The 14900-nt window shown below is 36.7% G+C and overlaps 1 protein-coding gene across 1 annotated transcript; it reads left to right on the top strand.

Annotated features, from left to right (window-relative positions):
* The first annotated feature begins 1248 nt into the window (after nucleotides 1–1248).
* LOC134496701 (vomeronasal type-2 receptor 26-like) lies at nucleotides 1249–13526 on the top strand. Its single transcript, XM_063302410.1, has 5 exons — nucleotides 1249–1497; nucleotides 2615–2754; nucleotides 2909–3365; nucleotides 5204–5375; nucleotides 12625–13526. Exons 1-5 carry the CDS (start codon nucleotides 1249–1251, stop codon nucleotides 13524–13526), a joined length of 1920 nt encoding a protein of 639 aa, XP_063158480.1.
* Nucleotides 13527–14900: the final 1374 nt, after the last annotated feature.

Here is a 14900-nt window from a genome sequence, read left to right as displayed (position 1 = left end):
TAAAGTTAAAGTGAAATGATATTCTTCATCTTAGAAGTTGTTGTTTTTTCTTTTACTTTCTAAAGGAAAACAACAGCTGAAACCTGCTGTATGTTCCTTAAATAATATTTTTTAAAAATCAAACAAGTCAATACATCATGGCTAGTAGATTTCCTCCCCGCATATCCCCATCCCCCAGTCCCTTCCCTTGGGGTGGGGATTAGAGCATCTGCCTCTAAAATGGACTCTGCAGAAGACGTGAAATTGCATTGAACTGTAGGTATAATAATGTTGAGTCAGAGATACAGCATATTTTATCTCAATAAATGAGACATGCAGTTTTCTTCCAGGAATAATTTTCTTATGAACTGAAAGAGTTTCTTTTTTTTTGGGGGGGGGGGTGGAGGAGCTGTCAGGACCATACACTCTCAGTGTTCTTTTATTGGTTAAATCCTCATTCTGCCTTTCTTAGTCCTCTTAATTATTTTTCTCCCAATTTCTCCATCAAAACAGGTGCTTACAATGAAGCTTATCAAGGCCATAAACATCACAGCAGTACCACCATTTTTTACAGATGTGCTTAGGGAAGAAAAAAGTCTTTGATTTTTTGTTAAATTGTTGTTGCTAATAGTTGTAGATTTTGAATTGCTTACTAATGTAACAGTAAAGCTACAATGTATGCATTACTTAAGAAGCATTTGTGGTGCTATCAAAGTCATTGTTGCTTATGATTGAACAAGATATATGTATTCTGCTACATACATATTGTGGAAGCCAGAAGAAATTCTAAATGTATGCCAGGTTTGCTATTTTTTGCAGTCACTTAAAGTAAAATATAACCATCTCTAGTGTAAGAAAAAAAGTGATTAATCCAATTTTACTTCCCAGCTGTACAATGCTAATGTCCATGTTACGTGCTTGGGAATTATTCTGGTCAGCCTCACATAATTAGAATTGCTAAAAGTTGCAAAGAGATTAAAACAAAAAACAACCCTGTGATTATTCCCCTCAAAAATTATTCCACAATATTGATACTGAGTAATAATATAAAAATCATTTAACATGAAACAGTGACTATTACCTTCTTAGTAATTTTTCTGAAGCTTAATCTATTAATCAGCTAACATGAAAGAATGTTTACTGGATTTTAAGATATTTTATTTCATGGTGTATATTTACACTACCCTTTTCAGGGGCAGAATTTCATTTGATACAGAATCTCTTTCCCTCTGCAGAGTCCTGACTAAGTATTATCAGCATATCTTGGCCATGATATTTACTGTGGAGAAGATCAATGAAGACCTCCAGCTCTTACCTAATATCACATTGGGCTTCAGAATCTATGATAGCTATGCTGGGGCACAGATGTATCATGCCACAATGGAAGTTTTCTCCAGTCAGAACAGATTCATTCCCAATTACAATTGTGGCAATCTGAACAAACACATATCGGTTGTCAGGACTATTGATCCTGGAATCTTTTTGGTAGATATTTTAGACACTTACAAACTTCCACAGGTAAGATGGATTGCCTTTGCTTTTAATATCTGGGGGACTGCAAGACCTTAAGATATAATTAACTTTCATGTACATTTGTCTATGGAGCACATTTAAGAAGTGTATTGGATATATCATAAAATAAAATGATGAAATTTAATAAAGAGTATGTCTGTCAATTAGGGAGAAGGTTGTTGTGAGATATGAACAAGGAAAGAATCCATACTGGAAAGGTATTCAAATACTAAATCTTAGTGAACAATATATTTTAGTAATAGGAAAAGATATCCTTGAGTTTAGAACCATAAGGAATCATTCGAGCAAATGCAATGGGAGTCCCCTCTGAATTTTTAGTTCTATTTACAGCTCAGCAGAAAAATGCTTCCTTCCCTATTAAGTCCTCCTTGATGTTTTCTCCCTTTCCCCCAGTATCTCATCTTAACTTGAGAAGAGCAAATACTTGAAGAGGAATTAACAGGACCATCCTTGGGGATGCAGTCTGACAGCTGGCAAACTCAACATGCTAAACCAACAAGCACATAGACAGTAACAGTTCATAAAAGTCTGTAATGGTGTAAAGCAAATTTTAAAGATTTTTGGGAAGGCAATTGGAAAACATATTTTAAACTTTCAGTAAAGCAATTAAGAGAGGGAAATTTCTTTATATATACTTGAATATATGCATATAAACTTCTCATGAAACATTTTAGTTGCTTCCTTGTATTTGAGATTGTATTATTTATATACTGTTTCCTTGTTATCGTGCTTTGTTTCATTGTTCCTTGTACTATGCTGCCCAGAGTCATTGGAGCCAGGGGCAAGGTAAAAGCAAGCAAGAAAGTAAATACATATATGAGTAATAACCCAAAGCGGGGATTCAGATGTCAGGGTCTTTATGGAAGCAGATGTAGGCCATGACAATTCAGGTAATTGTAGAGTTGTAGATTAGGAAGGGAACACAAGGATCATCTAGTCCAACCATAGTCTGATATGTATCTCGTGCACAGAAATTATGTGAAGGCATAAGCTGAGATATTTCAGAACCTGAAATTTAGAGAGGATACACATTTTTGTTTGTCAATCAAGCTTTTCCCCTCTCTAGGTTTCCTATATACTTATGTAACATTTATTTCCATAGTTCCCAACTGGTTCTTCTCCAAATGAAAGCCCTTTCTACTACCGCATGGCTCTAGGTGAAGGACTTCATTACAGGGGAATTATTTATTCAACTACTATTGCACTTCAGGTGGACTTGGGTTGGGGTACTTGTGAAAGGAGGTAGTGGAAGAAAATCTGAGCACCTAATCTTTTCAGTGTTTTCTCTCCATGGCATCTGCACTGCCTTCCTGGAACAATTCAGAGCATTTTATATCACCAAAGTTTTTGATGGGATGAAATCACTTGTGGAAACTTTTCATCTTTTCATTAACAGCAAAGCCAATGCTGTCATAATCAATGATAACTATCTTTTAAACATAAGATGGTTGTTACTTCTACCTGAAATGGAATTGGTTTCTGTAAGGCCAAAAGGCAAGGTGTGGATCATGGCTTCTCAAAAGGGTCGTGCATCATTCTTTTATCAGAGGAGCTGGGATATCCAAGTCCTTCATGGTGCTCTGACCTTTGCACCTTACTCAAATGAAGTTGCAGGTGTGTTTCCAAAACTATCTGGGAATGAGGAAACAGAGGACATCTGTACAGGGAAGGAGAAACTGGAGAGCCTTCCTGGGGCCTTTTTTGAAATGAGGATGACCAGTGATAGTTACAGTATATACAATGCAGTGTATGCTGTGGCACATGCTTTACATGCCATGAAGTTGGGCCAACAACAGCACAGGGGAAAGTTGAATGGTAGAAAACTCAATCTTCAGGTTCTCCAGCCATGGCAGGTAATTTTATGAATAATCAAATATGTTGGAAATGAGATTTGAATTGCACAGATTCTCCAGCATCTCACAGCTTCCTGATCACAAAGAGCAAGTTTGATTATATATATATTTGTATATTAATTGTATATTTTGTATTGTTTAATCAATTCAATCAATTATTTAATTGATATTAGAGTATCAGCCCCGCCTATTAGATGTTGCAGATAAGGCATGTTGTAGATACCATCTGCTAGGGACCTACATTTGGTGTGTCCCAGGTGGTGGGCCTTCTCTGCTGTGGTGACCACCTTGTGGAACATTCTTCCCCCCTAACCTTGGGTCAAGTCAATCCCCTTTGTTGTTCCGTAGGTCCCTCAAGACCTGGTTATGCAAACTGGCTTGGGGATCCCAATGAACTGGAGACTTGTCTAGATGTCTCCACAGTTGAGGTGGATGTACTCATTCTCTCTCTGCTTGGGGTTTGTATACTGTATATTGTAGTTTTAATTGTTCTCTAATTTTAATGTTGATGTTTATATTTTTAAATGCTTCTTTTATATACCTACTCGTTTTAAATTTTTTAAATAAAAAACTTTATTAAAGTTTCAAAGCACAGATAAAATACAACATATGGAAAAGTATGAAGAAAGAACTAAAAGAAAAAATACAAACTAAAAAGGTTCAGAAATACTAGAAAGAAATAAAAAGAAAGTGACTTCTGACCTTCTTCAACAGAGACATGAAAACAAATATATAATACCTTAATCTCATATCCTAAATAAACCTTAATAAACATTATTTCTATAAACAGTAACACTTTAATCATCAAAACCCAATATCAAATCTTCATTTTTTTCAGATACAAGCAAATAGTCCAGAAACAGGTTCCACATAGAAACAAATCCAGTCTCAGTGTTTTCTCTTAGCGGTGCTGTCAGTTTTGCTATCACCGCCAATTCCAATACTTGCACCATCCATTCTTCCTCTGTGGGAATTTTTATACCTTTCCATCTTTGTGCATACCAACGTCTTGCTGTTTTTGTCGGATACAGAAACAAAGCTCCATTTTTCTTTGCAACTTTTTGGTCCATCAAGCTCAAAAGAAAGAGTACACGTTCCAACTGTATATTCATTATAAGAATCTTTTGGAGTATAATATATATTTGCTCCCAAATATGTATTCAATCAACTTAATTCCTGGAATAATTAATTCTCTGAAGTCCATATCTTCCAAAATTTAAACATAAAACACCAATTCAAATTATCAAAAGCTTTTTCTGCATATAAAAAGACCAACACCACTTGCTTCTCATCATGGTGTTGTACGTATTCTATAATTTCCAATACTATTCTTACATTGTCTCTTCATTGTCTTTTGTGTAAAAACCCACATTGATCATCCTGGAGAAAATCTTGTGAAATCTTCTTTAATCTGAGAGCAAATATTGAAGCAAATATTTAAATAAATCTACTGTTTTTATTGATTACTGTATCCCACCTAGAGTTGATTCTTGTGAGATGAGTGACTATATAAATCTGATTAATAAATAAGGAAATAAATAAATATAATATGCATGGTTTCCTTGAGCTGGATTATTTTTAATTATTGAAAGTTAGAATACTGTAAGAGTGATTTTTGATCAAGGACCACAAATAACCATCCTTGCGAGGAAGACTAGCACATTACAGTAGGAACATATGTAACATGTTTCAAGTAAAAAGATTTATATGGCATCACATAGTTCTACACATTAACCATACTTTCTTTTTGCATATTTTTTGATGTTCAGCTTCACTTCTTCTTAAGAAGAGTCTCATTTAACAATAGTGTTGGAGATTAAATTTCCTTTGACAAGAAGGGTGAACTGGTTACAGGACTGGATGTTGAGAACTGGGTCACATTCCCAAACCAGTCCTTCCATCGTGTGAGAGTTGGGAAGCTGGATCCCTGGGCTGCTGAAGACAAAATGTTCACCATTCACGAGGAAGCCATCAGTTGGCACAGCACTTTCAATGAAGTGGATTGTGGATGTAGGTGATTTTGTTCAAATGATTGGGACAATATCCAAAGGGTAGCTCTATATCATTTAACATAGCAGGAAGATCAAATAATGGGAGGAACTGTAAGCTAGGTATGAGTTCAAAATTTCTGAAAAGCAGAGATATCTAATTAATTATAGATAATAGTACTGGTTTTCCAAGCATATGTTGCTATAAAGCTTAAAATGTAAAGGAACATATATAAAAGTTTACACCTACATTATTGTAAAGGATGAGGGCCAGTTTGGTGAGTGGTTAAACCACGAGGATAGAGTCCATGCCTAAAATTATGCTTTTGTTTCTGACAATACCTGTTTTGACAATGGATGCAACATTGAAACAGTGGCATAAGCATACTGTATATCTAAATTTATGTGGCAGGTGAAAAAAAAAACCCATGACTTAAAGTAAGGTGTTATAAGATGCCAAGGAAAGAGGAGGATTGGGTTTACCTGATTGGAAAGTGTATTTTGCAGCTTCCTGTTTGGTTTGGGTCAAAGAGTGGATTGTGGAGAAAGAGAAGAGTTTTGGAGTTAGAAAGATATGATCTGAGATTTGGGTGGCATGGATATTGATGGTATGACAAACTTTAATCTGGATTTTAAAAACCATTATGTTAGACATGTCATTTTGAGAATATGGAAGAGATACAACCCAGGTTGTGCCTGAAAACACCTTGGTGGCTCTTAGTAAAGGAAGCATTTTATAGGTGAAAATCATAGACCGACATAAATGGCTAACTTATTGTGAGATACCAGAATTTTGTCAAGGGGATGTAAAATAAAATTCAGAGAAGAAGTGGTGGCAGAGGGATATAGTTGTCAACGGTTCTTGCATTTACAATTATTAGAAAGATTTAAAGTAGGCAAAGGGATTTATGCTTTTGAACCTTGTAAGACTGAGTTTGAAGTAGAATTGTGTAGCAACAATGAACATGTAATTGGTGAATTGTAAAAACTTTTATTGAAATTTGAATTAAAAGAAGAACAGGTGAAAGAATGTATGGGAAACTGGGCTAAAAAGTATGATTATAATAAACATATGGAACAATGGGAAAATATGTGACTGAAAGGACTGGGATTTACTTTGTTTATAATCTTAAATAGCATGATTTACCATTGGTATATGTCAGCAGAGAAATTGTCTAGAATGTATAAAGGCATTTCAAATTTATGTTGGAAATGTGAACAACAAGAAGGGACATCTTATCATGTCTGGTCGACATGTACAAGAGCTAGAAAATTTTGGTTTTAAATACCCTCAGTAATGCAGAGAATTTTAAGGTATAATAAAAAAAATTGAGACCAGAAGTTTTTCTTTTGCGACTGATGGACAAACAGTAGGAAACAGTCATGGTACTTAATTTTTTTACATGTTAACTGGAGAAAAATTCTTGTATGCACAAAGATGGAAAGATTGGAGGAATGGTAGTTGAAGAAAATGGAACCTGCTAAGGTGACTAAATTGATTTCTTTGATCAGAGAAAAGATAATTTATCTGTTGAATAAAGAATAAACAGAGATACTGTCTTTTCTCTTTTATTATTGCCCTCTTCCCTGTGACAGCCCTTCAAGTATGGGAAGACAGCTATCACATCTCCCCTCAGTCTTCTTTCATTAAGCTTAACTTACCTGGTTACTTTAGCAGTTCTTCATAGGATTTAGCCTCCAGACCCTGTTTCATTTTTGTTGCTCTTCTCTTCACACTTTCTAGGGCCCCAGAATCTTTTTTGTATTGTGGTGACCAGAACTGAACACAGTATTTTAATTTTGGCTTCACCGGTGTGGTATACAGCAGTACTATCACTTCCTGTGATCTTGATACTAGTCCTCTGTTGAAGCGGTCCAGGACTGTGTTGGCTTTTTTGGCAGCTGTAGCACACTGCTGATCCATTCTTAAGCAGTGGTCCACCAGAGCATCTAGATCTTTCTCAGAGGTACTACTGTTGATCCAGCTGCTCCCCATCTTCTACCTACGCATCTGTTTTTTCTTACCTAAGTGTAGGACCTTAAATTTCTTTTCATTGAACTTCACATTGTTGGATAGGGCTCAATGTTCAAGTCTGTCAAGATCCTTCTGAATCTTGAGTCTACCTTCTGAAGTGTTAGCAATTACCCCCAGCTTTGTGTCATCTGCAAATTGATAAGTGCCCCTTCAATCCCTTCATCTAGGGTGTTTATGAAGATGTTGAAGAGCACTGGGCCCAAGACAGAATCTTGAGGTACCCCCTGCATGCTTCCCTCCACATGGATGTAGTTCATTTAAGGACCACATGCTGAGTGTGGTTGGTCAACCAAATATTAATCCATGTGGTAGTGGTACTGTCTATCCCACATTGTTCGATATTACCAAGAAGTATGCTGTGGTCTACTTTATAGATAACTCTAAAAGTGTAGAACAGAAATAATGAGGAATTATCCACTGCTTTTTGTAATCTGGGGAAGATTATATGCCTTACCAACAGAAAAGCCAACTCTCTTTCTATTTTCTCTCAGAAAACCTGCCTCAGCTCTGGCTTTTGATGAAGTTTTGAATAATAAAATATAATAATATTATTTTAAAAGGCTAGTAATCAATTCAATAAATAAATAATAAAATTGAAGTGCATATTTTTCTTCTTGGGCTATTGGGTCTTTTTGCTTGCTTAATATGTTTTGAAGAGTTTTAGTTGGATTTTGTGCTACAGTGATGCCATGTGGTTGTAACAGTCTGTTGGTGGTTTCAGAATATTGAGCAATCCAAAAGATCCAATAGCCCAAGAAGAAAAAAAAACAGGAGTTATTTACAACATACAGTGCAAAGACTGTAACAGCCACTATGTAGGACAGACAGGCAGAAGACTAGCAGAGCACATCCACGAACACCAGCTAGCAGTCAGAAGACACAATGAGAACTCCTTAATCCCACAATGCATGGACAAACTCAACCATAGCTTCACCTGGGAAACCGTGAGCATCTTAAACCAAGCCAAATCCAAAAATGCTGGAGAATTCCTGGAAGCCCAGCACTCAGACAAAGCAGTCATCAACAGACACATAGAGGTAAACAACATTTACATATCATTCAAAAGAGGCAATAGAAAAGCCAAAAGACCAGTACACTCCCTTGCCAGCAATCAACACCCAGATATGCAAAAATCAACACTAGGATTAACACCAGATGATCCATCAAACAGAAAAATACGCCCTAATCAAAGAACTATTAACTTAGGCAATCAACCAAGCAGCAAACAACAGCTCAATCAAAGAACTCCCAAGGAGAGAACAACACCCCAACCAACACTGGCAGGGCAAGCCATGGTATATAAACTGAGAGCAAGGCCCACTCCCTCTTCGCACTGAAGATGTTGCCTCGTCTGGCAATGAAATGTCAGAAAGCACCAAGGACTTCACAAATAATAAAATGTTCTCTGTCATCTATCAGTATTCATTTTGTATTCTTATAATAATGAAACAACCATACTTTTTTTCTGAAATGTGTAGGGATAATCCCAATTAACTTTTTGAAACAATTTTTTCTAAGTAAATGAATTTTCCAATAATTTGAATGAAAACATACTTTTCCAATGCTATGGCCCAAGCAATTACTAATGGATTATATATTGGGTAGCTAACATGAGATATGGCACTCATCAAGGATGTCATCAACAATATTATCCTTCTGCAATGCCTGCAATGCTTAGGCGATGCAGTAGTTTCATCTCCCCCTGCATTATTTGTTCCAGTCTTTAGCTGTGGAAGAGGCAACATCATCCTAGAGGCTACATCAACATAAAGCCTCAGGTTGAGATTGATCTGCTTAATTAGAGAAAAGGATCTATATAACTCAATGGCTTCTGGATTTTTACATGCTTTGACTAGCAATGTTATTTACATTTCTTTTCATGATTTTGATACCTCTCCACCACTTAAGATATTAAAAAGTACAAAGGAATATTGAGCTAATAATCATCAAATGTTTTACATATTCTTTGGAAATTTAACAGTACCTGGAAATTTAACAGTGTTCCCTTCCTTAAGTTCATCAGATATAATGAAGGCATTAGAAAAATTAATTTAGTGTTAATACTAGTTAAACTTTACTTAGCTAAAATCATCAATGGAGTTAAATCCAATTTATTTAATGTTTGAAGGAAATATTTCCTTATTTCTCTAACTATTATCTAAAGTCTTAAAACATAAAATGATTTCTTTGTTTTCTATTAGTACTACAAACTAATTTGTAGGAATTAGTACTCATTTGTCATTAGGTGATTAAAATAAAGACAAATAACCAAATTATGAAATTCTTTTCTTTTTTTCCCCTGTTTCCTGGCTAATACCTTAGAATTTCTAGCTGAAAATCTAAGTTATGAAGTTAGTTTTAAATGGTCACAAATATCTATAAATTTGATTAATACCAGGTGACTGTTACTCTCCACATCTGATATTTCATTCAACATATGTAATCACTTTTGAATATGCTTTTAGTTCCAGAATTATCACCTTCTAAAAGACCTCTTTCAAAGGCTTTCATTGTATTCTGCATTAGATTCTGTCTTATTTAAATAAGTCTGAAAAAGTTTATTCCTTCTTAATTTAATTATAAATTTCTGTGTTATGCAAGAGTAAGGGTGGATACTTTTCAGTGTCTTGAAAAAAGAATCAAGTGTTGATGAGTCCCATTGAAATAATTTCATTACTGGGAAATGGCCTGAGCCTAACGTATTTCTCTGTTTAGAGGAAACAAGTTTATAATTCTTTATAATTGGTAGAACTGAAAAAAGAATTCAGTTTTGAATAGTTTTGATGATGAGGGTGATGAAAATAAACCCAGATCTTTAAAATCAGCATTCTTTATTTGTCCAATATCAATCAACCATGATTTTCCTTTTTTTTTTTTTAATACATGGTTGAATGCCAACATTTTCCTTTTTTCTTTAATTTTCCAGACCCTTCCTGTTTCAGTGTGTACCAAGAGCTGCCTCCCTGGTTATTTCAGAAGAAAGCAGGAGGGGAAGCCGTCTTGTTGCTATGATTGCCTTCCATGTCCCAAAGAGAAAATGTCAAGCCAGAAGGGTAAGAGGCATCAGGAACCAAGTTGACTTATGGTTCTGCAGGTCGCCCGAGGCAGATCCATTAACATGTAAATATCGGAGCTGAATTATATTCTTTGTCTGTCAGCAGATCTGCCCTTTCCACAACAGATTCCTCAACCTTTTAAAAGGAAGAATTCAGGTAGAGTTAAGGTTTTAAACCTGGCAGGTATCATAAGATCCAGGGGCCTAGGTGACTCAGCACGTATCGTTCTAGCGTACATTTACTTATTTTTGAATCTAATTAAAACTGTTGTATATTACTTCTCATTAACAAAATCTTGATGTGGTTTAGACAAAAACAACAAAAGCAAAAGCCAACCCACCATGCAATTAGCAGAGTTAATTAAAATAATATTAAAGCATTCCATTTCTCTTATATCTGGAATATGTTCTCCTTGTTTCAAGAATATATCACTCCAATTTTCACAAAATCTGTTCCATTTGATTCAGAAGGCTTCAAAATATTTTAATGTAAGGAGAATAGGGGACACCTATCCTCCTTTCCTTCAGCAAAACTTATATTTATGGATGTGATCATTACTTTTATCATAGAGAAATATAAAAATGGAAGAACATTTGAGATAAATTATCTGATAGGAAGATAATGCTATTCTATTTATTTTATTCATATTATTTTCAAGAATGCTCTCTAGAAGGCCCTGCTCAAGTTTGATGTAGCAATAAAACTAAAGAAATACACAGAGACACCCAATGTGAAGCAGAAGTAATCGATAAGCAAGATGCAATGACGTCATAAGTAAGTGACATTGCCTCCTCCAGCAAAGAATTCCCATGTTCTCCTGTGGCTACTATGTGCCAAAGGCAAGAGTAGGAGTAGATGGAGAGTGTCAGGGCATTTCCTGCTTCCAGAAAAAGCCCTGGGCAATGACGCTAATAATCGTTTGACTATAGAACAGAGGGAGGCTGAGCGTATTTCCTCGAGACAAAAATGGGACATTGGGATGGCAAAACGCGATGGGGTTAAATTTATGTAATATTCCGTATTCATGAAAAAGTATGAAAATAACGTTTTAAAGAGTTTGCAAGATCCATTTGCTGGTCCTTAAACAGATTACTGTTTATATAAAAAGAGTTTTGTTTTCATTAAAGTTAAAATGTTTCATCACATGTACATATTGAGCTAACAGTTATTCTTCAGTGACAGAACGCATACAAAAATGTAAGTAGACGTAGAGGGGGACTGTATGTTATCACTTTCACTATCACCGTCATGTCTCATAAACGAAATGGCGTTTTTAACTGAAGCCAGAGTCTTTTCAGCATCCTTATGTTTCTGGCTATGTAGATGTTGGTTGATGTCATGGAAAAATGGATATTACAATGTTGGCATACCAGTTTTGTTCTATCACTGCATAGTTTGTTCAGTTTAATAAATGTTAATTCCTTCTGGAGATCGTCATTAAAACTGCAGGTTCACCTCTTTGTCTTTGGCATTGCAAGGGTAGACTTCAAGCTATAAAAAAAATATGAGTCCAGCCCACACTAGGTACAAGGCAGGCACTAGGACCGGCACAGAAGCCATCAGGTTCAGGCACGGAGCTCCACCCTGGTAGCCCTTGGAGGCAACAGCAGTGATCAGAGGAGGCTCAGGAAGGCAGGCTTGGGCTGCAGGCTGGTTCAGCAGGGCAGGACTGGAAGCAGCAGTGGGCAGAGAAGGTGCAGGAAGGCAGGCTTGTCTGGTGGTCCAGCTGTGCAAAGCTGGGAAGGTCTTCCTGGTTCTGGGTTCAACTGGAGTCAAGAGGCAAGGTCTGGAAGTTGAGCATGAAGAACAGTTGTCCCCAACAACCCGTTCCAGTTTTTTCCATCCTTTCATTCTTTTTTCTTTGAGCTGTTCGGAGATAGCAGCCAATGGACTTGCTTTCTTTTTGGCACTCTTCCCAACTGTCAAGCTGAGCTTTCTTGCAACTGTTCTGCTGTTGCTGCAGAGCTCAATATTTTTCCCACCATTGCTGCAGAGCTCAGACTGCATTGTAACAATAACGGCTCCAACATTTTTTTTAAAAGGGGACAAAATTGATATTTATATTAAAATGATGGGATGGTAAGGAAATGTTAAAAAAACGGGACTGTCCTTTTCAAAATGGTACGTATGGTCAGCCTAAACAGATGTATATACAGTATATTTATATATTTAAATTCTAGATGTGGATGACTGCTTCAAATGCCCAGAAGATCAATATCCAAATGAGGACCAAGATCCATGTATTCCAAAGAAAATATCTTTCTTGACGTATGAAGAACCAATGGGAATAGGATTAGTCATTCTGGCACTTTTCTTTTCTTTCTGCACCATTGTGGTGCTGGCAACATTTTTGATGTATCACCATACTCCCATTGTCAAGGCCAATAACCAAAATCTCACCTATCTTCTACTAATTTCTCTCCTCCTCTGCTTTCTTTGCTCACTGCAGTTCCTGGCTGCACCTGGCAATACAATATGTCTCCTCCGACAAATTAGCTTTGGCATCATCTTCTCAGTGGCTGTGTCTTCTGTGCTAGCAAAAACCATCACTGTGGTTCTGGCTTTCATAGCCACCAAGCCAGGATCCAGGATGAGGAAATGGGTGGGAAGAGGATTGGCCACCTCCATTGTTCTTTCTTGTTCCCTGATTCAGGCAGGCATCTGCACAGTCTGGTTGTTCACATTTCCACCTTTCCCTGACATTGACGCACATTTAGAAAATGAGGAAATCATCCTGAAGTGCAATGAAGGCTCAGCTACCACGTTCTACTGTGTCCTGGGCTACATGGGCTTTCTGGCAGCTGCCAGTTTCACAGTAGCTTTTTTCTCCAGGAACCTCCCCAGCAGTTTCAATGAGGCCAAATGTCTCACATTCAGCATGCTGATCTTCTGCAGTGTGTGGCTCTCCTTTGTTCCTTCCTACCTGAGCACCAAAGGGAAATACATGGTGGCTGTGGAGGTTTTCTCCATTTTAGCCTCTAGTGCTGGGTTGCTGGGCTGCATATATATCCCAAAATGGTATATAATTATTCTTAGGCCAGACCTAAACAACAAGGAGCAACTAATAATGAGAAACAGTTAATAATAGACAACACAATCTCCTCTTTTACTTGTTACTCTCTTTTAGACCCCTTCTTTTATAGTTAATTTAATCACTGTCTTTGGGGTGGCAGAGGACTGTTTTACGATATAGGAGCAAATTTGCCCTCAGTAAATTAAAATTGAAAGTATGAGAAATGGAGAGGGCATGTCTCTGTCTTGATTTGGAAGAAAAAATGATTTGATTCAAGTTGCTTAAAGAGTCATGATTACTTTGTGGGGGAAAGGATTGGCATGGATCACTTTTTGGAATTCTCTTTTTTAGGCCTCAGATAACTAACAGGGAAAAATTAAGAAAGAGAAAATATTAATAGTGCAAACACAAACACTCCTATTTCCATTATTAGTCTCATGTAGCATTCCTTCTTTTAATTCTATTATTTTCATCCTTACTTCACCAATCATCCACTATTCAGTTTGTTTTGAAGGGGGAGATTTTTCCGTTTAGGTTTCCACCGTAGAAACTCTTCAAAAAGTCCTTAATCATTCCCCCTTCCCCCCATACAACAGAGAAGGCCAACTTGCTTTTCCTATGTAGGTTTGAAATGAAACCAAGAAACAAAAAATGTTTCCTTGCATGATATGGTCAACACACTGTAACTGATCATTCAACAGACAAAATATAGCTGAACTTTGAATGTTGTGCCAGAATGGCCCAATTGGATTGAATGTCGAAATACAGTGTGAGGAAAGTTTTTCTAATGAATGGAGCAGGCTAAATCACATTGAAACGTGAGGAATGCACTGGACATATGGTGGGCACATGACAGACTGAACAGCTATGCCCATGGGCTCAGAGGGCACAGCTTACAATGGTGCAGTTTTTTCAGGCTCAGGTAGGTTTTCCTGAAGCCCAGGACTGTTTTCTGGAAAAAGATGAACGCCTGGAATAAACCCATCTGTCCTCCGTACAGCTGTTTGCAGCCAAAAGATTGCAAACAGTTTTCCCATTTCATTGGTAAGGGCAGCCAGGAGGCAGGGACATCACCATTTTCCAGGCCATGCTGTAGCCTTAAGCCCTAAGACTGGCCATACCATTTCTAAATCACCCATTATACATGCATACATGCATACATACATACAGTATGTGTACCCTAAGAGAGGCTTTCTACTGCAAGGAATAGTGTTATTGGTTTGTAAGGATATGGATTAAGATTATTAGGGTATTAGAAAATATGTTTATTAAAATTTGATTTCAGGTCATTGCTTTCAGTTGCTTTTCTTTTTTGGTTTTATTAAGATTCAGATGATTAAAACTGCTGTATTCTTTAGTATAAAGGCAGACATTATACTAATACAACAGTTGTAATAATATACTAAAAGTATAATAATATACCTTTTCATTTGATTTGTTTAT

Source organism: Candoia aspera, chromosome 4, assembly GCF_035149785.1.
Source record: "Candoia aspera isolate rCanAsp1 chromosome 4, rCanAsp1.hap2, whole genome shotgun sequence".
NCBI lineage: Eukaryota > Metazoa > Chordata > Lepidosauria > Squamata > Boidae > Candoia > Candoia aspera.
The sequence above is the reverse complement of the archived record's forward strand: the minus strand, read 5'-3'. Positions and strand labels throughout refer to the sequence as shown.

Coding starts and splice junctions, on each gene's coding strand:
- LOC134496701 (XM_063302410.1), top strand. CDS start 1,249: ATGATATTTACTGTGGAGAAGATCAATGAAGACCTCCAGCTCTTACCT. Junction 1,498..2,614: donor ACACTTACAAACTTCCACAG/GTAAGATGGATT, acceptor TTATTTCCATAG/TTCCCAACTGGTTCTTCTCC. Junction 3,366..5,203: donor AGGTTCTCCAGCCATGGCAG/GTAATTTTATGA, acceptor TTTGACAAGAAG/GGTGAACTGGTTACAGGACT.